Source organism: Trachurus trachurus, assembly GCF_905171665.1.
Source record: "Trachurus trachurus genome assembly, chromosome: 12".
In the NCBI taxonomy this organism is placed as follows: Eukaryota; Metazoa; Chordata; class Actinopteri; order Carangiformes; family Carangidae; genus Trachurus; species Trachurus trachurus.
Window position 1 is genome coordinate 25,533,034 of NC_139908.1, and position 26,470 is coordinate 25,559,503.

At 42.9% G+C, this 26,470-nt stretch overlaps 1 protein-coding gene across 1 annotated transcript; it reads left to right on the forward strand.

Annotated features, from left to right (window-relative positions):
- Nucleotides 1-2,382: 2,382 nt before the first annotated feature.
- On the forward strand, nt 2,383-24,386 carry crb2a (crumbs cell polarity complex component 2a; the record flags this gene model as incomplete). Its single annotated transcript, XM_083983744.1, has 13 exons — nt 2,383-2,449; nt 12,491-13,183; nt 14,856-15,051; nt 15,927-16,066; nt 16,229-16,399; nt 16,496-16,609; nt 17,543-18,496; nt 19,339-19,916; nt 20,112-20,277; nt 21,438-22,308; nt 22,726-22,842; nt 23,495-23,621; nt 24,165-24,386. The coding sequence occupies 13 exons, from the start codon at nt 2,383-2,385 to the stop codon at nt 24,384-24,386; spliced, it is 4,416 nt and encodes a 1,471-aa protein (XP_083839870.1).
- Nucleotides 24,387-26,470: the final 2,084 nt, after the last annotated feature.

Genomic DNA, 26,470 nt, shown 5'->3' on the forward strand with positions numbered 1-26,470 from the left:
GAGTAAAAGGAGTAACAAGTCTCTTAGAGGCTAAGTGATGGATGTCTGACTGCTAAGCTCCACGCTACAAAGGAGCCACTAAAGCTGCTGAAGACACTAATGAGCCAGTGACTAAAACCTGGCCTGGATTCACTGGACCGCACACGGAGGAGACAACACACTGACACCGACTGACTGGGTCACGCAAGGACGTCCAGTGGATTTAGTTTTCCTAATCCAATATGCCCTCAGTTAAATGAGTATATGTGAATATAAAGGCAACGGATGCATCACATCCTGCATGTCTGCACACAGGTGAAGCAGGACTGTTACATGTTTATCATACACTATTCATTTTATTCTGAATGACATGTAATTATGAGAAAACATCAATCTGAACATGGTCATTCAAAGCAATCCAGTAGAAGTTATGGTAACACTTTAAATAAGGGTCCCTTAATTAACGTTAGTTATTAAGCAATAAGCATTAATAGGCTATATAAACTAGTGTGTTAATTAATGCTGAGTAATGCATACATAATGATAACTAATTACATTATTCAACTTTTAAATGTATTAACTAACTTTGAGTAGTAAACATTAATTAACTGCTTACTAATAGGCTACATTAATTAATGTGTTTCCTAAATAAGTAATATATAATAATGATTGTTAATATATCTGTAAACAGTTAATTAATGCTTAATAATGTACTAACTAATGTTAATTAAGGGCCCCTTATTGTAAAGTGTTACCCAAATTACAGCTACAAACTGATGATTATGTATGTCAGGACATGATTAAAGCAGATATAATTTATTTAGTTGGTAAGGAAAGGCTCATTTATCCTCACTGTGTTTGGTGCAGCACATTTGAAGTTGTTGAAACATTAGTTTTGCTTCACGCACCTGAACGCCACAATAACGTTATTAACAGTGTATTAATTGTGATCCTAAATAAGTGGTTTACTGAAGAATATAAGAGTAAAAATTCTGCTGAGGTATACGCTCTTTCTTTTCCCATTTTCCCCCTTCACTACAATTATATCATAGGAGGTACTCAGAGTGCATGTCCAGCATACAACTGTGCCATATAGATTTATGGCTTGTTTTTTCTAGCTGTAGAAAGCAATCAGGGCTATTATGACAGATATTTATTTATGTTTATTATATAAATCTCTGCAGAACTTGTTATATTTGTTGGACTGCAGTGAAGAGTGTCTATCATCAGACCAGGAGCCTCAAGTCAAGTTGATTTCACAAGACGCCTGAACATAGAACCTGTTTATATTGATCACTGATCAATTCCTATCCTAAGTCTCAGCTCTTGATATTCACAGATGCAAGTTCATACAATATGATACAGTATGTTATAATACGATATGTTATATGATACAGTAAGTTATTATTTTTAATGCGTAACAATATGATCTTATGATATGTTATGTTATTATACACTCTTAGAAATAAAAGTGCTAACTAGAACCATATTAGGTTTTTTGGCTTGTCCTCATAGGAGAACCCTTTTTAGTTTGTGGTTCCTGGAACCCCTTCAAAACTGGCTTTTTTAGAAGCAAATGGTTCTGGGTAGGAGCTGAGCCCTTCTACAAGAACCCTTTTGGAACCCTTATTTCTCAGAGTGTACAATTTATTTATTTTGTGCCATAATGTAATGCCACTTGATGTTACAAAACAATGTTACAAAGCGATACGCTGTCTTACAATATGACACATTATTTATTTGGGTCATTTGGTTTTTATATGTTGCTTATATCAACAAAAATGAATGTGTGAATTACAAAACATCTACTTATTATTTTATTTTTATTTATCATATTTTCTTATTTTTATTTCACTTTACTGGAAACCAGTAGTTGTTTGTTGAGCAGTTCAGGCTCAGAAACTGAAAGGTGATTGATTTATTATTTTTGTGCCAAAAGGAACCAAGAAATACAAAACACAGCCAAAGTCTAAAGTGTTAACAACTTAACAAACAGGGAAGTATGATTATCTTTGTTTTTCTTTTCAACACTCTGTTATCTTTTCCATATACTTTCTGTTCATGGTGTTCCTCCCTGTGTTCCTGCAGCCTGCCTTCAGAGGGAGCATCGGTGTCAGCAGGTGTTAATCCAGCTCATGTTTTACTGTTGTCTCTCTGCTCTCATGGCTGATTACACTCTGTGAGTCCGCAGCCGTTTGAGTCCGGTGCTGCGCTCATTACCAACCAAGCATGGGCAGTGTCAGTTTGTAGCAGTCCAGCCTCTAAAGACAGGGGGACAGGCAGCAACGCAGTCACCAGCTTCTCCAGCACACAGCACCATGTCAGGGCTCTAGGACTTCTACTTCGTCTTCTTCCTCTTCTTCCTCTTCTCTTGTTTGAGTCTGATACAGATCGAGTTTTACCATGGAGCTGAGAAGAGTTCATCTGAACCTGAAGACCGTACTGCTGACCATGATGATGTTCAAGTGGGGTGAGTTGAAATATTAGTTGTGTTTGAGGACAGTTGGTGAAACTGGAACTGAGGCTGTGATGATGAACCTTTGTTTGGTATTTTGCTTGAAGTTGTTGAATCTTTTGTCTTGTAACCTGTTGCTTTGGTAACGTGTTAAAAGGGAAGAGTTATTACAAGGATGTAAACTACAAGTATGGTACGTCACACGACCTTACTGTTTGCGTACTGACTAACAGAACACACATTAGTGTTAACATTTCATCATTTACTGGAGCCAAACTCTCCAACAGAGAACTGGAGCAGGTCTCGGGAATGTCACTAGAGATGCTGCTCTCTGAACAAGTGCTTTCTGGGCGGTGCTTTGTGCTCCCACTTCATTAACAGACTCAAACTACTTGTGGCTGATGAGGGGACTGGTGACTTTACAATGTTTCCTCACTAAAGAAAACATAAAGACTATAATTCTGATGGACTTTAGGTAAAATTAACTTCTATATTAGCAGCGATTGGTTGATTTATTGCAGAAGGCGTGGCCTCAGAAAACACAAACTGTGTATTAGTGGTGTGGTTTTTAGGAGCGGGGTCTCTCCGTCAGATTTGACACATGACTGGTTCAGAATCAGAGACAGTGCTCCTCAGTCATGCATACTCAAACAGAGAAAACACAGCTCGGTGCAAAGCAGCTCGCCCATATCTGTCCCAGTGCGAACACACCGGTCACCAAACGTCCACACGTTACAGCCTGTTCTACACAAGTCCAAAGAAACATCTGATGTCACTCTGGGCCTGATTGTTAAAAGAAAAAAAGCTCATTATCATTGACTTTTTTCACTTTCAGAAAAAAGTCACCTAATGGTCAGACAGTGTACTGATCTCACAGGGATCTCACAGATAGGTTTATCATCTATTACTTTAATAATGACACATTAGAACTCAGCTAAAGTAATATTTAAGTCTTTATAAAATTAATAAGTACAAACTGAAAAACAATACACAAGTACAATATATATGTGTGTGTATATGAACATGTCATTTTACACAATGCTCATGCTAAACATAGAAACTTGAAGTGAAGTGCTTTTAGACAATTAAAAAATAACTTTATGCCACGGCAACATTCAACATTTCTATTGTCATCAATAAGTAAAAAGTTTCTGTTGCAGGATCCAACCTGCAAATTAGGTGGACTGCAAAACACTGGGTCACACACAGTCCCTTTTAAATAGGTATTTACACTACTGAGCACAGAACACAATGATAGGTCACAGTCTGCAGTATAATAATGACTTCATTTGTATAGCACTGTGCTTTACAACAAAGTAACTACACACACAAACATGTAGTGTGTGCATCATTTAGAAAGGTGTTCATGCTAAAGACGATATGAATACAGTAAAGTATGAAGAGAAATGAACTCCAACATAACAAGTGAATGAATAAATGAACAGTTTAACTTTTGAACAGGACTGATGAGGTCATCCTGTGAGTGATTCAGGTTGTTTGGGGAATCAGAGCGCTCTGTGAGGTTATCAGGTCAGTGTGACGGAGGGTTGGGAGGCGGCAGGTGAAGAGTTTGAAATAACTTTATCAGGAACAGGAAGAAGTCATGTTAACACACTCATTTTCAGAAAACTGAGGCTAGATGACAGCTCATCTGTGTCAGAGGAGGTCAGAGACAAAAAACAGTCAGATTATTACAGATTAAAGGATGATGCGGCATTGATAGTGGGACTGTTTATGACTGACATAATGAAGAGAAAGGTGTGTGTGTGTGTGTTTGTGTCAAAGTGATGGGATAGGTGGTGGCTGAGCTGTGAAGAACGGTTGTGTATGAGCCACCTTTAAAATGTGTTTTGTGTGTGTGTGTGTATGCGCGTGTGCGTGTGCCCTATAGATTAATCAGAGCTGTGTCAGGTGAATAAGACTATGTCCTCCTGGCTGTGTCCACTGTCTGATCGGCCTCCTCTGTCTGATCAGTGCAGGTGTCTGAACCCTCAGGGTCAACTGTGTGTGTCTTCTCTGGATTATCATGAATGGTGAACAGGTCATGATGACTGTCTGTGGTGTGTGTGTGTGTGTGTGTGTGTGTGTGTGTGTGTGTGTGTGTGTGTGTGTGTGTGTGTGTGTGTGTGTGTGTGTATAGGTTTGTGCTCTATATCTTAAATTTAAATGACAAAAGCAGCAAAAATAACAAAGCAGAACATGTGGAAATTATGATAGATAATACAAAGTATCGCTGCTATTCAGCGATGTAGATTTCTATCACAACTAAAGATGCAGTGACATGGCTGGTGAGTGGAATGTAATACATAGCCTATATCTATTTCCACATAAAATCATAGAACACATATTAGAAATTTCCATATTTGAATATTGTCATATAGGTCTGCCCATATAAATATTTATGCATGTTTACAATGTAGACATATGTTATGTACCGATCCTAAAAGAATCAGAATTACAATCAGAATATGCTGATTATTGAGGTCCAAAGTCTGAGACCACCTCGGAGAGATAGAAATGTTTGAAATCAATAAATATACAGTTGCCCATTATTTATTCTTGATAAATAAAGTGTATATCTTCTCAAAACTTTATTGATGGCAAGGCAAGGCAAGGCAATTTTATTTGTATAGACCGTTTTTACAAACAGTTTGTCTCAAAGGGCTTTACATGGCATCATAACAACATCCTCTGCCCTTAGACCCCTCATATCGACTGAGGAAAAACTCCATGGAAAACCCTTTTAACAGGGAAAAATCGGAGAAAGCTCAGGGTGAGCAACAGAGGAGGGATCCCTCACCCAGGACGGACAGACGTGCAATAGATGTTGTTAGAGACAAGAAAACAGTTTATAACGCAGAATGTCGGAAACATGGAAATGTTCTTTACCAAACATATCACTGTGAATATTAAACCACAATTAACTTTTATAATAAGAATAAAAAGAGGAATGTGTCCAAAAACAAAATTATTCCAACTTTATGGACAACCATGTATAAGTAATAACATATAGAAATGTGGAATTATCATATTGTCAAGGTGTGGAGGCTGATGCAACACCTTTCTGCACCTTCAAGCAGAAAAATGCTTGAAAAAGGTCTTGTGGACCGAAACGTTGTTTGTTTTATTAAAGTCTTTTGCAAGTGATTTGACAGTGTGCAGAATTATCATATTGTCAATAAACTTACATAAATCAAATATAGATCATATGCTTGCAATATTGTATCATATATATAAAGAATTACAGATACACAGATTTTACGATGGGTATGTCATGTTTGTTAGAAAACTTGCAGCTGCATATATCCAGAGGATATATGAATGAATGTGTGTGTTACAACCCTCCCTGTTCTCACCTACTCACCATCTATGTTTAAATACCATATCTGATAGCCACATAAACTCATTTATCAGCTGCCGCCGCCTACTGCCTACTGCAGCACCACCCAGAGGGTCGTCCAGCTGTTCCTACCATCCTCACAACAAGTGTTGCCAAAGTTTCACGAGGTTTGAGTGTGGGAAGCTGGTGAGATGTGAGGTCAAATGGACAAGAGGAGGAACATGAGACAGAGAAGATGGTGACAGAGGAAGTGGCAGAGGGGACACAGTGGGGCTGTAATCTGTGCAGGTATCCTGCCACCAGGAGATTAGTGGAGCAAGGGGATTGGCCCAAAGAGGGCGGAGGGATTACAACGTGGAGAGGCTCTGGAGGTCAGGGAGGCCATCAAACCTGCTCAGCTCAGAGAGGGGGAGGGAAAGTAAAGTATAGATGAAGAGTAGAAGTATAGGGGGGATAAGGAGAGGGTGGTGGGAGGGGATCAGCGAAGAGGGAAAACGACTCATCTGAACCAACGCAACAGATGCTGAAATGATTGAGTTATTAAATCTCAATCAGTCAATAGAAACACATAATTTTTAGTTGCTCTCTCATTCTCATTGATGCGGATGGATGGAACCTTGACTTTAAAATCAAGGCTCAAACATGCTGCTGTTTGATACAGACTGATATCTGCATGTTGTTAAAGGGATAGTTCATAGCAGTAGGTTCATTACCTTTTGGTGCAAGCTATTTTTAGAACGGCGGAGCAGAGCTGTGAGCTGCTCAGAGCTACACTACGGAGGCTGATCATCAGCCTCCGTAGTGTAGCTCTGGGATTTCTTGGTTTCCCTCATCAAACTCATCAACCTGCACATTCACCACGCTATGAGATAATAATGCAACGTTACGAGACAGAGTTGTTTTCGAGGTAAATACAGAGACTGCTTGCTGAAAAGCTGTCCCTGAAGGCAACGCGTATCAGTGGTTTTGCATGAATTTGCCTCTAAAACGACTCTGTCTCGTAACGTTCCGTTATTATCTCATAGCGTGGTGAATGTGCAGGTCACAACTTGTCCACCAGAGCGTTTTGGAATTGTTGGATTGTGTATTTGATGAGTTTGATGAGGGAAACCAAGAAATTCCATTAGCATCTTAGTGTAGCTCTGAGCAGCTTGCGGCTCTGCTCCGCCGTTCTAAAAACAGCTTGCACCGACAAATAAAGGTAACGAACCTACTGCTATGGGATTATGGCAATTGGCCAATTTGCCAAAATGTTGAACTATCCCTTTAACATTTACATAAAGTTGTGCAGTCGTACCAGAGATTCATTTGTGTCTAGTACCAAACAGGAGGTTCTGAAAGCTTAATGACATTTTGTTGTAGCTGGGTCTGAATTCATGGGTGACGTTTTTCTGTTCATCCAAGACACCAAGATACCTAAAGAGAAGATGATCGATCACACTTGTCTCTCCGTGGCTCAGCGCTGACTGGACACACGTTTGACTCAACAGCACCTAAGTTTCTAATCAAGAAACCAAAGGATCATCTCCTCCCTCGCTCTAACATGCTGATCCCGGTTTCGCTCTAACATGGAGGCGACTTGAACCTAATCTGGAAACCCTGACCGGCCACCTGGGCCCGTGCCGGTCCACAGGTGGCTAACACTCTCCTGCGGCCCACTTTAATCTGGGGGAGCTCAAACACAGTTAGTGTCCACGGGTCCTGCTGAGAGGAGGGACCTCAGCCACAATTGGACGTGACAACGACCTTCTGCTCCAGGGTGCAGGGCCGATCTCACCTGGCTGATCTGAGAGCAGCCGATAAAGAGCCAATCAAATACACCTAATCATGGGGGATATAAGTTATGGGACAGGACAAATGACATCTGAGGTGCTTCTGTGCAATATACAGTAATTAAAATGGTGCTAAAGGTGTTTTCTCATTATGCTGAGATTATTTCTCATTTTTATAGGAACACATTCTTATATTTTTCTCATTGTAATGATGAGAATGTTTGTCATCAAGCGTCAGGTTGCATCAGATCTCTTCTTAGAAATTAATAATTTTCAGATTTAATTATTATTTTAAACTCTAGCCAGGATTATGAGCAAATACATTTATTTGTAGCTCACCTTTAATAAATCTGTATCAGTTAAAATACTTCACAAGTCATAAATACAAGCGTTACATTGTACATGTAAAGCATTACAATGTCAATAAAAAACTCAATTTATAGAGGTTTCTCACTCCAGTTATCAAACCATTGGAAATAAATAGAGTTCCTTGATTACATTTTAGACAAAACATTTATATACTTAATACTTCACTTGTGTATCATGACAGTTATATTATATTTTTCATGTTATCATTCCATAAATAAATCAAAGCATCTCTCCTTTAAACTTGCACAGGGGATCAAACCTCAAAGAGTTTAATTGACCAAATGAATTGAAATGATGAAGGATGGATAGATGTCCTCATACTCCATAGAGTAAACGAGTTAATTCATTCAGTCAGTCATCAGTGAGCCAATCAGCACGCAGCAGGTTTAGACTGAGTTACTGTAATAATGGTAGTGATTGGCTGTTGGCTGAATATGTTTGAGTGTGTAAAATAAAAAAAATAAAAAAATAAAACTAATAAATATAAATCTTGTTGAAAACAAGACTGAAAACAAGTTGTTATGAGGACAACATGATCATCAGCAGAGACGACCTAAATCCAGACCGACAGAGATCTGGAGTCAGTGGAGACGCTGTATAATGGACAAACAGGCTTAGTGGCAAACAAACAGGTAGATGGGTTCAGAAGCAGACACAAGTAATGGAATAACGTCTGGTTTAAATACTGACACGATGATGAAGGGAACTCAGGTGTACAGGAGGTGAGCAGGGAAACTCAGGCCATCACACAAATAGCAACAGGTTGTTTTTCTTACACAGTGTCACAACATCCTGTATCAGCTATTGATGCCAGGACACAGGGTGGGGGGGAGGGGGTCAGAGCACAGACAGACCACCTCTAGATCTGCAGGTGAAAGGAACGACCTGATCTTGGTTAAATATACCAGCTGCACAGAGCAGGTTGTACAACAGCTGACGGTCAGAAATAACACCTGGATCTATTTTTTAACAGTGTTAGATAAGACCCCTCCCAAGATGAGAGACTAATGGTGCTGCTGCTGGGGCCAGGTGGTGCACTGGCTTATTAACTATTAATGTTACAAAATTGTCGGAAACCCAGAATTTTATTTCATCAGTGCAAGATGCATTTGCAATACCAGGCTTTAATGGGACATTAAAAAATCAATATAACACTTAATAAAAGATGATAGATCCCTGAGGAACTGGAGGGGTCCTGCTACTGTAGATAGAGATGAGATGAACCAGTACAGATGTCACTGGTGTCAACATAGTGTTTCAGACAGCTGATTATGACACCATGGTCTGGCATGCCAAGGCTAAGATGAGGTCAAGATGGAGCACAGTCTGCATCACATGCTAATGATAAGTCAATGGTGACCAGAGGATTTGATCTGAGTTAGGAAACGACTACATATAGTCTACAGCTCTGACCACAGCTCAGTGTCTGAGTCTGGTCTCCAGTGTTTCTGAGAACTCATGATTATTGACAACTGCTCTTCACAGTGAAATCAATAGAGAATCCTTGTCCTTTTGTTTTGCATCGCCACAAGATAAGCCTGTGTGTTACTCTATCTTTCCAAATTCCAGTAATCTGACTTCACTCCTCTGTTTGTGACTTGTAGCTTGTACACCTTTCATTTATGTGAATGGAATTTAAAAAAAAAAAAAGTAAAAATCTTTTTTTTTTTGTCTTTTTAAGTAGGCTACAAGTAGTTTCCTAGAGCAGTTGGTCAGTGTACCTTTTGAGTGTTGGCTGTTGTTGTTTTTTGCAATTACTGGGGACTATTTTCAGCAGTGGATTAATCCACATTTGGTTATGTAGTGAGTATTTGGGGCAGCAGGGCAGTGTGGTGTGTGTGGGGTCAGAATAAACACCAGTGTGTTTGTTGGTGAAACAGAAACAGAACAATGTCACGCAGTGCAACAGTGTGGCTCATCAGTGAGTATTTAAAGTCAATTGATACAGAACACAGAGAAAAAGGAAAAAGAACAAAAGTCCATGACCAGAAGGTTAACGGGAAGTCGTGGATCCATAAATTGGAGCCTTGGTCTTCTGGTTCTCTTGTTTCAGGAAACGGCCCAGTGATGACCTGCATTTGAAGCAAATGAGTGACCATCTTTCTCACTTCTCACCTCATTAAATATTCCTCCTCTCTCTGCCCCCCAACTTCCCCTCCATAACTCCCATCACTGTTAATTTCTTCCCCTCCAGTGAGAATGTGGCACCAGAACAGTGATCAAAGTGTTGGGGGAGGGGAGGCTGGGAGTACTTTGCACAGGGAGCTGAGATTGGCCTAATAAAAGGAATGCAGACTGATTCCACAGAGACCTCTTGGTATTGGCTGGTTGAGGGGAGACAGTGTATTGTGAATCTTCACTAAACCAACCCCCCCTCCCCTCCCCTTTAACGTGTTCACATGCACTTCATGAACTGACATACAGAACGGCACCACGGCCAAAGAGAACGGCTATTCATGGAGCAAAATGCACAGTACATCACAGTCATTATTTGCTCTGGCTACAAGCTGATGGTGACAAAAACAGTCAGAGCTAATTAGTGGAACAGCTTGATGGGCTGGCCCAGTGTTCATTAACAGTGAAACTTGTACCCCCCCTCTTTGTGAAACAGGGTTAGAAATCCCACTACAATCCCTGGACAGATTATGAGACAATGGGCCCCCGGGCACAGACACACAAAAGCTCCCCAGTCCCACCTACCAGCTTCCCCCCGAGTCATCTGCACTTGTTTTGCAACTTTTTCCACAATATGTTGGAAGTTAACCTTCAAGTTCTGTGAAACCTACACAGCTGTCAGATATTTTTGATTTTGCTCACTTATTCCAATGCACTTATTTTTATTTTATTGCTATCAGACACAAGTTTATAATGACTGTGAAATAAATGAAGAAAGCAGTGAAACAGAATTTAAAGCTCCATCCATACAGTATAAAGATAGATGTTTGTATTAAAGCTCCATACGTTTTAAAGGTAGATGTTTGTATTAAAGGTCCATACGGTAAAGGTAGATCTTTGTATTAAAGGTCCATACAGTATAAAGGTAGATGTTTGTATTAAAGGTCCATACAGTATAACGGTAGATGTTTGTATTAAAGCTCCATACGGTATAAAGGTAGATGTTTGTATTAAAGGTCCATACAGTATAACGGTAGATGTTTGTATTAAAGCTCCATACGGTATAAAGGTAGATGTTTGTATTAAAGGTCCATACAGTATAAAGGTATGTTTGTATTAAAGGTCCATACAGTATAAAGGTAGATGTCTGTGTGTAGTGTGATTATAAAGCAGCTCTAGGTTCAAGTGAACACCGGCACGTGTGTTAGAGTTCAGCCGTCTATGGAAGGATTTTACGCGTCTGCCAGGACTCTCCCACACACACAATCTGTCTTTTCCAGTGAAGTGAGGGCGGATTAGAAGGAATGTCAGGACGAATAAGTGTAACAGGTCTAAAAGGAGGTGACCCATTTCAGTCACACATGGTGGTTTTAGTTTGTACATTTGTTTTATTGCAGCTAGATACAGACATGGTCATTTAAATATATTTAGTGAGTAGTGTCCCATCATGGACATCAGAGTCTCATTATGTCTGGTCTCAGATCAGAATCTACCTGTAGTTTGTAGGTCAGGAGGGGAACAGTCGATCATAGTTCTCTGACATTGGTGTGTAGAGCAGAGGATGATGAACTGTGGAGATGAACATGGTCAGCGTCAATACTCAGACCGACATCCAGACCACGACTGATTGTCAGAAGAAATCATTCCTCACACCATCACTCCGTCTCCACCAGTCTGGACTGTTGACACAGGGCAGGTCAGGCCATAGATTCAGGCTCTGCTGACTTTGACCATCTGCTGCCTCAGGACAAATCCAGACCCATGAGAACAGGTCTTCATCTGTCCAGAGTTGGTCTCAGGTTTCTGCTCTTGGTGACAGGAAGTGGAACCCGGTGTGGTCTCTGCTGTTGGACGTAGCCTCGCGTCACCAGGCTCTTCATACAGAGAGGAGAAGAGCCTGGTATCTGTTCACTCTGAATTTTGTCTGGATAAGTAAAAGTGTTCACCTAAATACAACTTATAAAATAGACAATAACTTGTAATACAGTTAAATACCATAAAATAATTTTCTTGTAAATTATATTCTTTAAATTAAATTTAAAGAATTTTATTAGCTAGGTGCTTTTATTTTGATGGAAAGGCCTGTATCTCTCACCCTGGTTCTGGTTTCTTACCAAAACAGCCACTAAACTAAACTAGGTTGGACGTGTTGTTCACTCTGAAGCTTCTCGTAGTTGTAAACAGTGGTTATCTGAGTGACCATAGCTCCAACCAGTCTGTCCACTCTCTGATCTCTCTCATCACCACAAAGATGCTGTATCTGACTTTATTCACTTTATTTTATTGCTGACACTATCTACATTTGACATGGGTTGTCTCTCAGTGGTGTGCCCTTCAATGAAATACAGATTTTCTCCAGCTGCTTTAATTAAAGAGGATAAAAGAGTCATATTGTGTTTTTGTTGCTTTGACCCACCAGATTTTTCTTTGACCCTGCCTATTTCTTCCTGTCTGTCTCAGGGATCTTCTGCAACGCCACCTCAGACAAGTGTTTGTCTGCTCCCTGTCACAATGGAGCCACCTGCGTGGACACCATGGACGACTACGCCTGCATCTGTGCCAGAGACGGGGTCCGATACATGGGCAAGAAATGCGACGAACTCTACGACGCCTGCGCTTTTGCGCCGTGCGAAGACTGCACCAGCGTCCCTGGTACACCAGAGTACCACTGTGAGTGTCCAGATGGACTCACGGGGGACAACTGCACCGAGGAGGTGGACGAGTGCGAGAGCAACCCCTGCACCGAACCCCGCTCCATGTGCGTGGACCAGCTCAACGGATACTTCTGCAGGTGTCCCGAAGGGTTTGGAGGACAGGACTGTGGGACGCATGTGACCGACTGCATCGACCAACCCTGCAAGAACCACGGGACCTGCATGTTACAACCAGAGGGCTTCGAATGCAACTGTGCACCGGGGTTCAAGGGGACGACCTGTGAGGAGGACGTGGACGAGTGTCTGTCCCAGCCCTGTCAGAACGGAGCCATCTGTGTAGACGGAGTGGCCGAGTTCCACTGCTTCTGTGTGCCGGGCTTCCAGGGCTACACCTGTGAGATTGACATCAACGAGTGTGCGTCGAGGCCCTGTGAGAACAACGCCACCTGTATCAATGAGAAGGACCACTACCAGTGTGAGTGCCTGGCGGGGTTTGCAGGTACGTTACACATAAACACACAGTTTATGTAACATTATGGAAAACTTGTCTTTTTTTTCTTAAATTCAAGCCATTGATGGATAGAAAAGTGGAGAGGTGTGAGAGGAAGCAGGGAGAGATCATTTGGAAACACACGATAAACATAATCTGTGACAGGAGTTGAACCTGTGATCTCCTGCATAAGGGCCAGAGCCCATGAGGGACATGCTCTCTACACACCCACCAGAACAGCCAATAGGAAGCTCATCTTAATCTCAAATCACAAACTTTTCCTGAACCTGATGAGCTCCATAAGCATATCCAGGTGTTTGTATTTGTAACCATGACGACCAAGGCCAGGGATGAGGCAAATGACCTATCATTCAGGTTGGTCCATTATTCAGAAACTGAATGAAAACACAACATGTGTTCAACACTTTGACTTCTCCACCATGATCAAGAAGGAACATTATGAAATGAATATAATATACAAAGTTACTGCAATGTTAATGTGATCTATGCTAAAGCACAAGTTAAAGGGATAGTTCAACATTTTGGCAAATTAGCCCATTGCCATAATCCATAATAATGAGGTTGTTTTCAAATGCAGAGACTGCTTGCCGAAAAACTGCCCCTGACGGGAACATGCATCAGCGGTTTTGCATGAATTTACCTCGAAAACAACTCTGTCTCGTAACGTTCCCTTATTATCTCATAGCGTGGTGAATGTGCAGGTCACAACTTGTCCACCAGAGCGTTTTGGAGTTGTTGGATTGTGTAGGCCTATTTGATGAGTTTGATAAAGGAAACCAAAATATCCTATGAGCCTCCAAGCGTAGCTCTGAGCAGCTTGCGGCTCTGCTCCGCCGTTCTAAAAATAGCTTGCACAACCCAGCATTGAACTGCTGTCATCATTTTAGCTGATATTCTGCTGCATTTGGTATATTCCTAAACAAAATTCAATCAAATCATCACAAACTACCCAACACACCTCATAAAATGATGAAGGCATAGGCACTTTGTTGGTTTCAGAGATGCTGCCATGTCAACTGTTCATATACAGAGTAGAGAGGGGGAGGAAAAGTCATTTTCACACACTCACGACAGATTTAAACGACAAAAAATCAAGGTAAAGGAGTACAGTGAAGTACAGTGATATTACCAAGAGTCAGAACCCCCACCTTCAGACTTTGTGCAAATCTGTGAAAGAAGATCAAAATGTTTGATAATGTCATTATTAATCATCTCCTCAGTAAAGGAACACTGAGACAAAGACTTTGTGCTTTTACTTGTTCCTCTGGAGGTTTGTCCGCCTCTTGTTCTTTCATCATCATTTCTCATTTCCAAAGTGTTTTGTTTGTTCCTGATAAAGTGGGCACGAGGAGTATTTTAAGTGCGCGGTAAGATGTCTTTATCTGCACCTCAGATAAAGTCATCGTGCAGAGTGAGAGAAAACACTCCCATCTTGCTTTTCTTGCACGGCCTTCCTTCTCCGTCAGCCTGCTCTGTGTCAGCGTTATCTGAGAGCGGGGCATTCCCCTGTCACTCTCACAGGTCAGATGGAAAATGTAAAGAAAGACTTTTTTTTATCACCACAGATATCTGTGGACCAGAATAGTCATAGTGGATTTACAAAAATGTGACTGATCATACATTTCATCAGTGCTGTCACTGACCCTCTCCCCTCCTGCAGGACGCAACTGTGAGATTGAAATAGACGAGTGTGAGTCCAATCCGTGTCTTAACGGAGCCACCTGCCAAGACCTGGTTGCCATGTACTCGTGCGAGTGTCCTCCCGGGTTTGACGGCATCGACTGTGAGGTGGACATTGATGAGTGTGCCAGTGACCCCTGTCAGAATGGAGCTGTCTGTCATGACATGGTGAACAGGTAAGCAGGTCATTAGCCTACTGTCTGTGGGAGCTCCTACAGCAGTGTTTTCAACCTTGGGGTCGTGACCCCACATGGGGTCGCAGGGAATTCAAATGAGGTCGACTGAAATGTCTAGTAACTGATAATAAAAAAAAATCTGATAAAAATATTCTAACTATAACTAATTATTTTTCTTTTTAAAATGATGATTAAAAACACCACAGACTATCTTAAACAACTATATTAGATACTTTCACTTTCTCGGATATAAATCGAGATCAAATAAAATGCAGCATATAAAAATATCTGAGCTGGCGCATCCTGATCCTGGTCACCAGAAATTTGTGATGTCAAAATGGGGTCATGAGCCAAAAAAGGTTAGGAACCACTGTCCTACAGTGATCACAGTGATGTAGGTTTCCAATGGTGGAAAATCTAAATCTAGAGCAACCAGACCTGCTGTTGCCTAATTTTCTTATAGCCCTGTATTATATCATATCATACTGTACTGTATTGCATTCTAACATATTGCAATGTACCATTTTATGTCATATTGTGTGGTAAGATATTGATATGTGTCATATTGTGTTCCTCCCACAGCCTAAACATATGCTCATTAGCATTGGTGTGATGTCTCTACTGTATGTGTGCAGGATGTACCCCTCCCTTCCCTCAGTGTTAGCTGAGATTGGCTCACATCAAATAAAAATGCCAGAGAACATTTGTTCCCAATGATTCCATAATGTAGCAAAGATCACCACCAACACACACCAAGTGAAATAACTAGGGCATTGGGAGACAGCATCCAGAAGTTGTTATTATCTCCAGATTTTAGCCATGATGGTGTCCACTTAGTTTTGCGCTGTATAAAAACCCACGTGTGTCTCTTTCAGCTACGAATGTGACTGCAGTGATACAGGATTCCAGGGTGAGCACTGTGAGGTGGACATCGCAGAGTGTGCCTCTGACCCCTGTCAGCACGGCGCCACCTGTGTGGAGGAAGTCAACGGATACGACTGCCTCTGCTGGCCAGGTACTGACCCACACACTGTACAATTTAAAACATATCATATCCCAGCACAAGGGCAGCCAAGGTCAAATCATCTGACCTAAAGCCACGAAGTGTTGTTTTCAGCCTCTTCTCCCTGGGAGTGTGGAATCTTATGATGTGTTCAATGTGATCTTGTGTCTCCAGGTTATGAAGGACCGAACTGTGAGATCGACATAGACGAGTGTGCAGAGCAGCCCTGTGAGAACGACGGGGAGTGTTTCGAGCGCTCCGACCCGTCTCACTGGGAGCTGGACTGGGAGCTGAGCTTTGCAGATGCAGCTGGATACATCTGCCAGTGTCAGGCTGGATTTGCAGGTTGAGTGACACGAAACAAACTAATCAGTACTTATCTCACCCCTCACACTTATTTTTCAACATCCTCAGAATCATTTGTTTTCCTTCTCTTTACAGGAGAGAACTGCTCCGTCAACATCAACGAGTGTGAGTCTGAACCCTGTCAGAATGGAGGCACCTGTGAAGATCAGATCGCGGGATACACCTGCTCATGCCCCGAAGGGTTTCTGGGTGAGTTTTTTAATAAACAGACAACCACTAATAAACAGACCCATATGGAGTCAAACTGACCACTCTCCACCAACAGCCATCAGGATTCCCATGATGCCAACCACAAGAAATCTGAAATATTTCCATTAGTTTGATAAGATAATTAAACTACATATCAGTGAACTATTGACGTTTTTCTATTGCTATATAGCTTAAAGGGGACATATTATGGAAATGTCACTTTTTGAAGGCTCTTTAACATATATTTAGGTCTTTGTCTTGCCTTGATTTGACAAAAAAATCTGTCATTTTCAGGCTCTCTAGGTTGAAATACACGTGGTTTTACGAGCTATTCCCTCAGTTGTCTTCCAGTGATGTAACTAGGACTCGAATTTGCATAATCCCACCTCTACCTGGTACCAGTAGAAGAGGCGGGGCAAGCAGTGGTTCATTTGCATTTAAAGGGACAGGCACTGAAACCAGCCGTTCTGAGCAGGGCTGTTTTGAGAGGATGAAAAGAGTTGTGATGTTTGATCCTTGGGGGATTTTGACCAAAGCATGTCACAGACATGTCTTTAAGACACCTGGGAACAATTTTAATATGTGGAAAAGGCGCATAATATGTCTCCTTTCCGCAAATTAAAATAGTCCAACCAAGGGAACAGCTTGTAAAACCATGTGGATTTCAACCTAGGGAGCCTGAAAATTAAAGATTAAAAAAAAAAAATCAGTTTTCACATTTTGGGGACCAGAAGGCAAGACAATCATCCAAATATATGTTAAAGAGCCTTCAAAAAGTGATATTTCCATAATATGTCCCCTTTAAAGATTTTACATCCTGGGATTGGAGCCAGACAAATGACAGAATTCAGAAAGTGTTGGACATTTGAAGAAAGATAAAACAAAACATCTGGTGTCCATTAGCACTCACCACCATGTCTAATCTCCTCCCAGGTGAGCTCTGTGAGGTGAACGTGGATGAGTGTGAGAGCCAGCCCTGTCAGAACGGTGGCTGGTGTGAGGACGGCAGGGCGTCCTACACCTGCCACTGTCCCGAGGCGGAGCCAGGCGAGCTCCCTTGGGGAGGAGACCAGTGTGAAGTGAAGCTCCATGGCTGCGTGGACCACGAGTGCCAGAACGGAGCCACCTGCCACCCGTGGCTGGAGGCCGGAGAACACGGCCACACCTGCCTGTGTCCTCACGGCTTCTACGACGAGCTGTGCTCCACCAGAACCACCTTCTCCTTCTCCACCCCTGGATTCATCCACATCCAGGTGACTCTGGAGGAAAGGACAAGGAGGGAGGTGGAGCACCGTGTTCACCGGGGTGTCGGGGTACAGCTTCGCTTCCGGACCACCATACCCAACATGTTGCTCATCTACAGAGGGGATGTGGACAACCACCTCCTCCTGGAGATTGTCAACGGCGGTCTTCATGCAAAAGCCTTTTCTGAGGAGTCTGAACTGGATGTAACGTTTTCTGGCCTGGTTAGCGATGGAGACTGGCGGGATGCTCACGTGTTTATAGATAAAGAAGGTCTGGTCTTGATTCTGAAAGGCCCAGGCTGTGACAGGGATGGCTGCACAGTTACGGATGGTGGCGCAGATGAATCACCTTTCCAGCCCGCCGAGGCCTTCACTAACGTCTACATAGGCGGAGCACCAGAGGAGCTTTTGGAGTACACCGTTAGCGGCTCAGGCTTCATTGGCTGTATGGAAGACCTGATGATAGACTCGAAGCCTATCCTGCCCCAGTCGCTTCCGGAGGACCAGGGCCATGAGCTGGGCTGCAGCAAGACTGAATGGTGTCACCCTGATCCCTGCTCAGGACATGGACGCTGCGTGGACCTGTGGACCAGCTATCAGTGTGACTGCTACCGCCCCTTCCACAGCGAGAGCTGCTCTGAAGGTAAGCACCGCTCACACCTGAGGGTTCTCTATCATTATGCGCATTAACTGTTCCTTTTTTTAAATTTTATTTTATTTTTTTACTTTTTTAAAAACATTTGATTTATTTTGCATTTTTTACATACACAATGTACCCATACACATGCATACTGTAACAATGCAAGTATCCAAAATGGCAACTTTGGAAAGTGAAAAATAAAGTAAAAAATAAAAATAAAATAAAATAAAATAATCTCCTCAACAATGTCCAGCCACTGTCCTGGACTTGGATGGTCACTTTTCAGCCAGTTTCTTTTCATGGCCTTCTTACATGCCAAGATCAATATTTTGAAAGATACAGGTCCCCCTTTTGAATAGTAGGCTACCGTCTGGAGTCAAACCCACGTACATCTGTTTGTCTGTCCCAGAACCCCTGCAGTTTTACACATGACCAGAAAACATGTGTGTGATTGGCACTCATCTGCCTACATTGTCTCCAGCATTGTTGCTGTTCACATATTTGTTTATTTTTGATGTGTGGTGTGATGAAGAAACAAATTAAGTTCTAATTGTCCATTTTTACATTTTAAATCTAAAGCCTGTGCACTCATAGCCCACCTACCAAACTATTTACACTATAGATTGTCTGTAAAGGTGATGTAGCCTTGTTGTAGCATTTTTGAAACTCACCTTTGCCAACTTAGCAGTGCCTGACTTCACCTGATTCTGATTTCAGTAGAATACATTTGCTGGCTATAGCTAGTTCACAAGTTAAGCTAACAGGCACTGATATCAATGCCACTGCCTCAGGAGCTGTTGCTAAACGTTGACATGATCTTATTTCTTTTTTTCCCTCCTTGACAGAGTGCCCCTCGTGGACCTACAGCCACGAGGACACAGTGAGTTTCAGTGCCTACGACGTTGGCAAGAGCCTCGGGAGCATCTTCAACGTGTCCTTCTTCCTGAGGTCCCTGAAGCCGGACGGGCTCCTGTTCCAGCTCAGGAAGCCCACAGAGGAGGAGGAAGGGGGCGAGGTCTACTTCTCAGTCTACCTGGGGATGGGGAGGGTGTTGGTCAGCTCTCTACCCAACAGCGCCCCCCTGACCGCGCCCATATTTGTGACCACCGGTGAGAAGCAGCTTCTGCAGGTGGAGGTCCTGCACAGGCAGGTGATCTTTGAGCACGCGGGCCTTCGCTATGGAGTCGGAGAGATCCCCGAGGTGAACATTGAGAGCGGAGATCAGGCCTACATAGGAGGACTTCCAGGAGACTGGGACTCCGATATGTGGGGAGGACATTACAAAGGCTGCCTGCAAGACTTCAAATTAGACTCGGTGCATCTGGACGTGGACGCCTGGAACAGTTCGGACGATGAGGAAGTGTATTTACCGAGTGATGCGGAGAACGTGAAGGAGGGCTGCGTCAGTGATGACACCTGTAAGGTAAGAGACAGTTTTCTCAGCCTCATTCAAAGTTACAGACCACCACACAACACCAAGGGATCATTGCATGGTTTGGAAAGTAGAGGGAGCAATAATCAGCCATCAACCATAGTGAAACCTAGCAGGCTTCACAGCTGTATCTGTGTGAGGTCCTTGTGTTTGGACAGTCTGAAACCTGGGTGCTTCCCTCTGCAGGCGGAGCCTTGTCTGAACGGAGGAGAGTGCACCATCACGTTCAACGACTTCACCTGCTCCTGTCTGGAGGAATACCGCGGGAAGACCTGTGAAAGACGAGTGTGGTGTGTCAGCGATCCTTGTGTCAATGGCGGCCATTGTGTGGATCTCCATGATGGATATGAATGTAAGAACATCATTCTGCATGATTTCGCAACTTTCCTGTCATGTTATTTTGGCACTGCCAGACCCCTCTGTACAGAGAACATCCAAGATTCAAAGATTTTTATTGTCAATTTTATTGTTGCATTTGTGGTTTAAAGGGATAGTTCAACATTTTTGCAAATTGGCCCGTTGCCATAATCCCTATAGTTTTAGGTGCTAGCTATTTTTAGAACGGCGGAGCAGAGCCGCGAGCTGCTCAGAGCTACGCTACGGAGGCTAATGGGATGTCTTGGTTATTATCTCATAGCCTGGTGAATGTGCAAGTCACAACTTGTCCTCCAGAGCATTTTGGAGTTGTTGAATTGTGTATTTGATGAGTTTGATGAGAGAAACCAAGAAATCCCATTAGCCTCTGTTGCGTAGCTAAAAAAAATAGCTCCCACGACAATTAAAGGTAACGAACCTACTCCTAAAACTATAGGGATTATGACAATGGGCCAATTTGCCAAAATGTTGACCTATCCCTTTACGCATCACACATCTTCACTTTCGTTGTAGATTTAATTGTAGAGCGATAACTGACATCAATCCATACTGACAAAGTCAAACACATTAATTTACTCTGGGTTCATGACAGTTAGAAAATAATTATGATGCTCTGCTAGGCCTCAACTGCAAACTGAACTCCAAGTGTTGCAATCTCACCTCCAGACTGTGACGTTTATGGGTCTGGGCCCTGTTTTCTGTATAGGGAGTTACACCAAAATGCACCACAAACCTACTACATTTATCAAACTAGACCAACATGCATTGCAATCTCTCTTGAATGTGCTTCAGATGAGGTAGTTTCCAGAAATGCTACCAGTAGCTACCAGTTGAGATACTTACAAGTCTCCACAGTGCTGCTTAGACAAATCATTTGTAAGATGATAGTATTTCAATGTATCTGTCTCATAGCTGCTGTTTATTTATGTGATTGAGATAATGATGAATAACAATTATGAGTGAGTAAGTGAGTGATTGGAGCCTTGGTCTTGGATCAGTGGTCTGGATCAGATACCATGAGCTGAAGAGAAAGTTGTTGCAGGTCTGGTTTAGTGTTGGTTGGTTCTACAGAAGAAAAAAAACTAGCTGTTTCTTTCAATCAATATAAAATGTGTTTTTCTCCATGTTGACCCTCAGGTGTGTACAATGCTACATTCGAGAACAACCCAGTGCAGTACAGTTCTGGAGGCTCTCTGTCCGAACCCGTCTCCAACATATACATGGAGGTGCGGACCCGGTCGGAGAACGCCGTGCTCCTGAGGGCCTCCTGGGGCTCGGACCTGCTGATGGTGGGTCTGCTGGACTCCTCGGTGCGGGTGGAGATCCACGCGGGCAACAGCGTGGAGACTCTGACCTTCACCGGAGTCCGCCGAGTGGCCGACGGGAGCTGGCACCGCGTCAACATCTCCATGGCCGAGCAGGACAGCGAGGCGTCTCCCTGGGTCATCACCGTGGACGGGATCACAGACAGCAGCAGCGTGCCCGAGGTGGCGGGGAGCCTGCACTTCCTCAACGAGGACGGGGCCACGGTGGCCATCGCAGAGAGCTTCACCGGCTGCATGGGCGCAGTGAGGGTGGGCGGGGTCCACCTTCCCTTCGTGGACGATTCTAAAGCCCCACAGCCGTCCCAGTTCCACTTAGTGGGAGAACCAAAGATCCGCCTGGGGTGCACCAGCGCCCCCGTCTGTGCCCCGGGGCCCTGTCTAAACGGAGGCACGTGCGAGGACCTCTTCAATAAGTTCGGCTGTGTGTGCGACTCCGGCTGGGAGGGGGAGCAGTGTGAGACGGACACGGACGACTGTGCGTCTCAGCCCTGTCTCCATGGAAACTGTAAGGACTACTTGGCCGGGTTCGAGTGCCGCTGCCACGACGGATTTGCCGGCACGTTCTGTGAGGAGGACCTGGACGAGTGTGAGCATCACGCCTGTGAGCACGGAGGCACCTGTCAGGATGGCCCCAACATGTACACCTGCACCTGCCCCAAGGACTACAGAGGCCCCCTCTGCCAGTGAGCACTCCTTCATCCCTATGACTATCCAGTGCACAAAGCAACACATTGATTAACCTTCCTCTTGTGATAAATTTGACTGTGTTAGGAACCTTAATTTAAACAAAAAAAAAAAATTTTTTCAAAAAATTCTAAAATGCTCTAGTTAAATTATGACATTTGTGTTGTTAGGGTCGGTTATGACCTGGTTAGAGTTAAAACTGAAATCATAAGTGCAAAACCGACATTTTCATTAATAAGGAAGACTAACAATGTAACCAAAAGATTTTTATAGTGTATTCTACAGCTGATTTAAGACACAGGTCAAAACCGACCCTAACACAAGAGATGGTAGCAGAAAGCTGACACAAGACGAAGGTTAATCAATTCATTCATTCATTCATGCAATTAATCAATGTTTCGTACCTTTTCCACCAGGTGGGTCTATCCTCCGTTGAAGTGCGGTAAAGACGTGCAGTGTGAAAATGATGGTGTCTGTAATGACGGACTGTGGGGAGCAAACTGCACATGCATACCAGGGTTCACAGGCATCAGGTGGGTCCAGAAATTATTATTTCATGAAAGAATATAACAGAGTACAGGGCCAGACTGAGGGAAAAAGGAAATAAATAAATAAAGTCATAATATTATGGCAATATATGAATCCTTTTTTCCTCAACATTTTACTTTTTTTTTTTAATGATGGCAATGATATGCAGTAACCTCAGTGAAATATAAAGAAAACCTACAATAAAATAAAATGATGATTATTTCAAACACAGATTGGAATCTGAGCTGAAAGCCTCCCAGGTGTCCTGCTGTTAGTCTGATTACCAAAGAGACAAAAGGGGGACGGCTTCAGAATAATTTTGAATAGAAACATGGCTCACAGCAGAGATGGTGCTGTTGTTAGCAGCTTGTCTCATAGCGAGAGGGTTGTGGGTCTGAAACCAGAGCCCTCCTCTGTTTAGGTGTGAGAGATGTGTCTATATGTTGATCTGTGCAGATAATGTTGGTACTAATACTTTAGTATAGACTATAATGTGAAAAGGTGTTATTTTTATTCTTATATTCAAATATGAACATGAATCATTTATGTTCAGTTATGTTATTCTACTGTCATTATGAGTTATTATCTGTGTATTAGTGCTGTACATCCATTCATTCATTTATAAATATGGGACTTTATGTGTGTTCTGTCTTGCAGCTGTGAATCAGAGGCCAATGAGTGTGAGTCCAATCCCTGTCAAAATGGTGGCACCTGTTTCGACCGGTTCAACATGTTTGTGTGTGAATGTCCTTCTGGATACAGCGGACCCATCTGTGACATGAATGTACGTCTCTCACACCTTTCTCGTCAAAAATAGTTCAATATTTCTTTTCAATTATGAAATTTTTTACACATCCATGTGATATATAAAGGCTGTGTCTTCATGGTGCTGAAGCAGGAAACTTTAAAGGAATAATTCAACATTTTGGCAAATTGGCCCATTGCCATAATCCCTATAGTTTTAGCAGTGGGTTTGTTACCTTTAATTGTCGATGCAAGCTATGCAGCTCTGGTCACAACTTGTCCCCAAGAGCGTTTTGGAGTTGTTTGATTGTGTATTTGATGAGTTTGATGAGGGAAACCAAGAAATCCCATTAGCCTCCGTAGCGTAGCTTTGAGCAGCTCGCGGCTCTGCTCCGCCGTTCTGAAAATAGCTTGCACTGACAATTAAAGGTAATAAACCTATTCCTAAGGCTATAGGGATTGTGGCAATGGGCCGATTTGCCAAAATGTTAAACTATTACTACTACTGTTAGACCACAAATGCAACAATGACAATAACTTTTCTGATATTAACTCACGACCTGTGCCCTCTGTGCTCTTGCAGAAACAAACTCATAAACAGGGCGTCCCCTGGCTGGTGGTGGCCATCCCGCTGCTCTGCCTCTGCCTGCTCATACTGGTCATCAGCTCCACCTTCATGCTGATCACAGCCAGGAAGAAGAGACAGTCGGAAGGCGCGTACAGCCCCAGCACTCAGGAGCTGGCCGGAGCTCGGCTGGAGATGGACAGCATGCTCAAAGTCCCGCCGGAGGAAAGACTCATCTGAGCTTGTGGGGGGGAGGGGGGGATCCCAGGTAATCCTGATCCCAGCACCGCGGGCAGGTGCACGGGGACTAACTGTGAAAACGTAGTGACTTGTGGGCTGAAGTGAAGGACAGATGCTGTAGGACGCAGCCCCCTGCTGGTGGAGGACAGGTGCTGACCTAGAGCTGCTGCTCTGCATCTAACAGGGACGAGCTAAAGCTTGGAGGTAGAATCACTGTGTGACACTGTGGCCTCAGCGCACAGAGGACCACTGAAGAGCTGCAGTGAGAATCACAGCAGCTAAAAACACGAGCACACAAACTTTTACTGTCTCCACAGTCGGAGGAGGACGGTGCTGCTGGAGACACATTCACTGTCTGGGACACAATATCAGTAGATGTATTAGAAGCACAATCAGCATCCAGAGCTGCTCCATACTGATCACTACAGCTTATCTGTTTAGTTGTATTCATAACTGTCCAACTTAGAGACACAAATATGTTAAACAGGTTAATCACACTGATGAGAGAATTTATATTTAAATACTGTAAGTCAAAACACAAATTAAAAACTGCCTCCAGTGAAGAAACACTGATGCACATGACCCGTCACTGCCAGTGGAGAGGTCAGCTCTGTATGGAGCGGGGAGGCTGGACCCTCCCTCATATTCATACATGGAGATGACTGACCTTGGACCTGTGACCTGTGTTAGTGACCTCACCTGGCCCGGTCTCAAAGTCCCAAGTCCCCCCATAAGGCCTTGACCCTGAACCCTCACAGACTTTACTGACGTCACCTTGCGGGTGAGGATGAAGAGAAATCGCATCACCTTAACGACGCCAAAACATCCTGTGTACAGTTGTGGGTTTGTGAATTTTTTTGTGCTTTTTTTTTTTTTTAATCCCCTCTTTGTAAACAAAAATATGACGATGTTGGATCAGATCTGATGAAAACATATTTGTGTATATTTGTATATAAATGCATATTCATCAACATGTGATAGGACACATATCTCGAGCTAGTTCTGGCTCTGAGTTGCTACTGAGCTCTTTGTACAGGTAAACTTTTCTTTCTTGTATATAAATGTTTGGATTTGTTTCTTTTATGCTTCTTTCTTTTTGTTTTATGGCCCGTGTTAATATTTTTTTCATGCTCCTGGACTTCCCGGTAACCATTAGCAACCATGTTTAACATCACAATGCTATGAACTTTGGGTCCCTCAGCCACAGTTTGCAGGGATACCTTATGGAAAATGTAGCACAAGGAGCACACAGTGTCTGCCAGAGGGTTATTCATGTACCTGATGGTTGAACAGTGGGACGGACCTGAGGCCTCATGGGAACCTGGATCACAGTCTGTGAGTCCATGCAGGTTGGGTCGTCTCCCTCTGCAGTGGTGTGATGGAGAATCAGCTCCACCTGCTGTACAACTGGAAATCCAAACTGAAATCTGGACTTGCTGAGTTTTTACAGACACTTTCTCATCCTGCAAAAACAAAAAATCTAGGGCATGCACAAAATGTATGGCCTGGCCATGAAATAAAATGTTGTGAATATGTGGAGTGAGGACTGCTGTGAGGGAACAAAAGAGAATAAATCTCTGCAAAAGCACACAAAACACCTTCTGCACATGTTAAACCATGACTTTCCTTTAGGTCTAAAAGCTAGCCACGACCTGACGTTCTCACAATAGTCTATTGTACAGTTGATTTTATTCTATTTGTGTGTGTCTAACTGTATTTTGAGTTGTAGCGCCCCATGTGCACAAAGGGAGAGTCTGCTCATGTTTGTCTCAGAAGAAACTTCACATCTGTTTACAATGAGGAACTCATAAAAACGACAAGTTGAAGGTGAAATGAACGGCTTCTGAAGATGTGAAGTTGTCAGTTTGTACAGGATGTAGGAGAGACTGCACCAAAATAAAAGCCCTACTGTATCCTTGGATGTGCAAAATATTCTGTATCACACTTAAATGTGAAAAATGTAAATGCACAGTAGGCTATTAGTTTTTTTAGGATTTGGCTGAATAGTGTGTCGTTTTCTTTATTTTGATGTACAAAATCGAGGAGGATCCAGGTTTTATTGATAATGTATTATAACCTGCAAT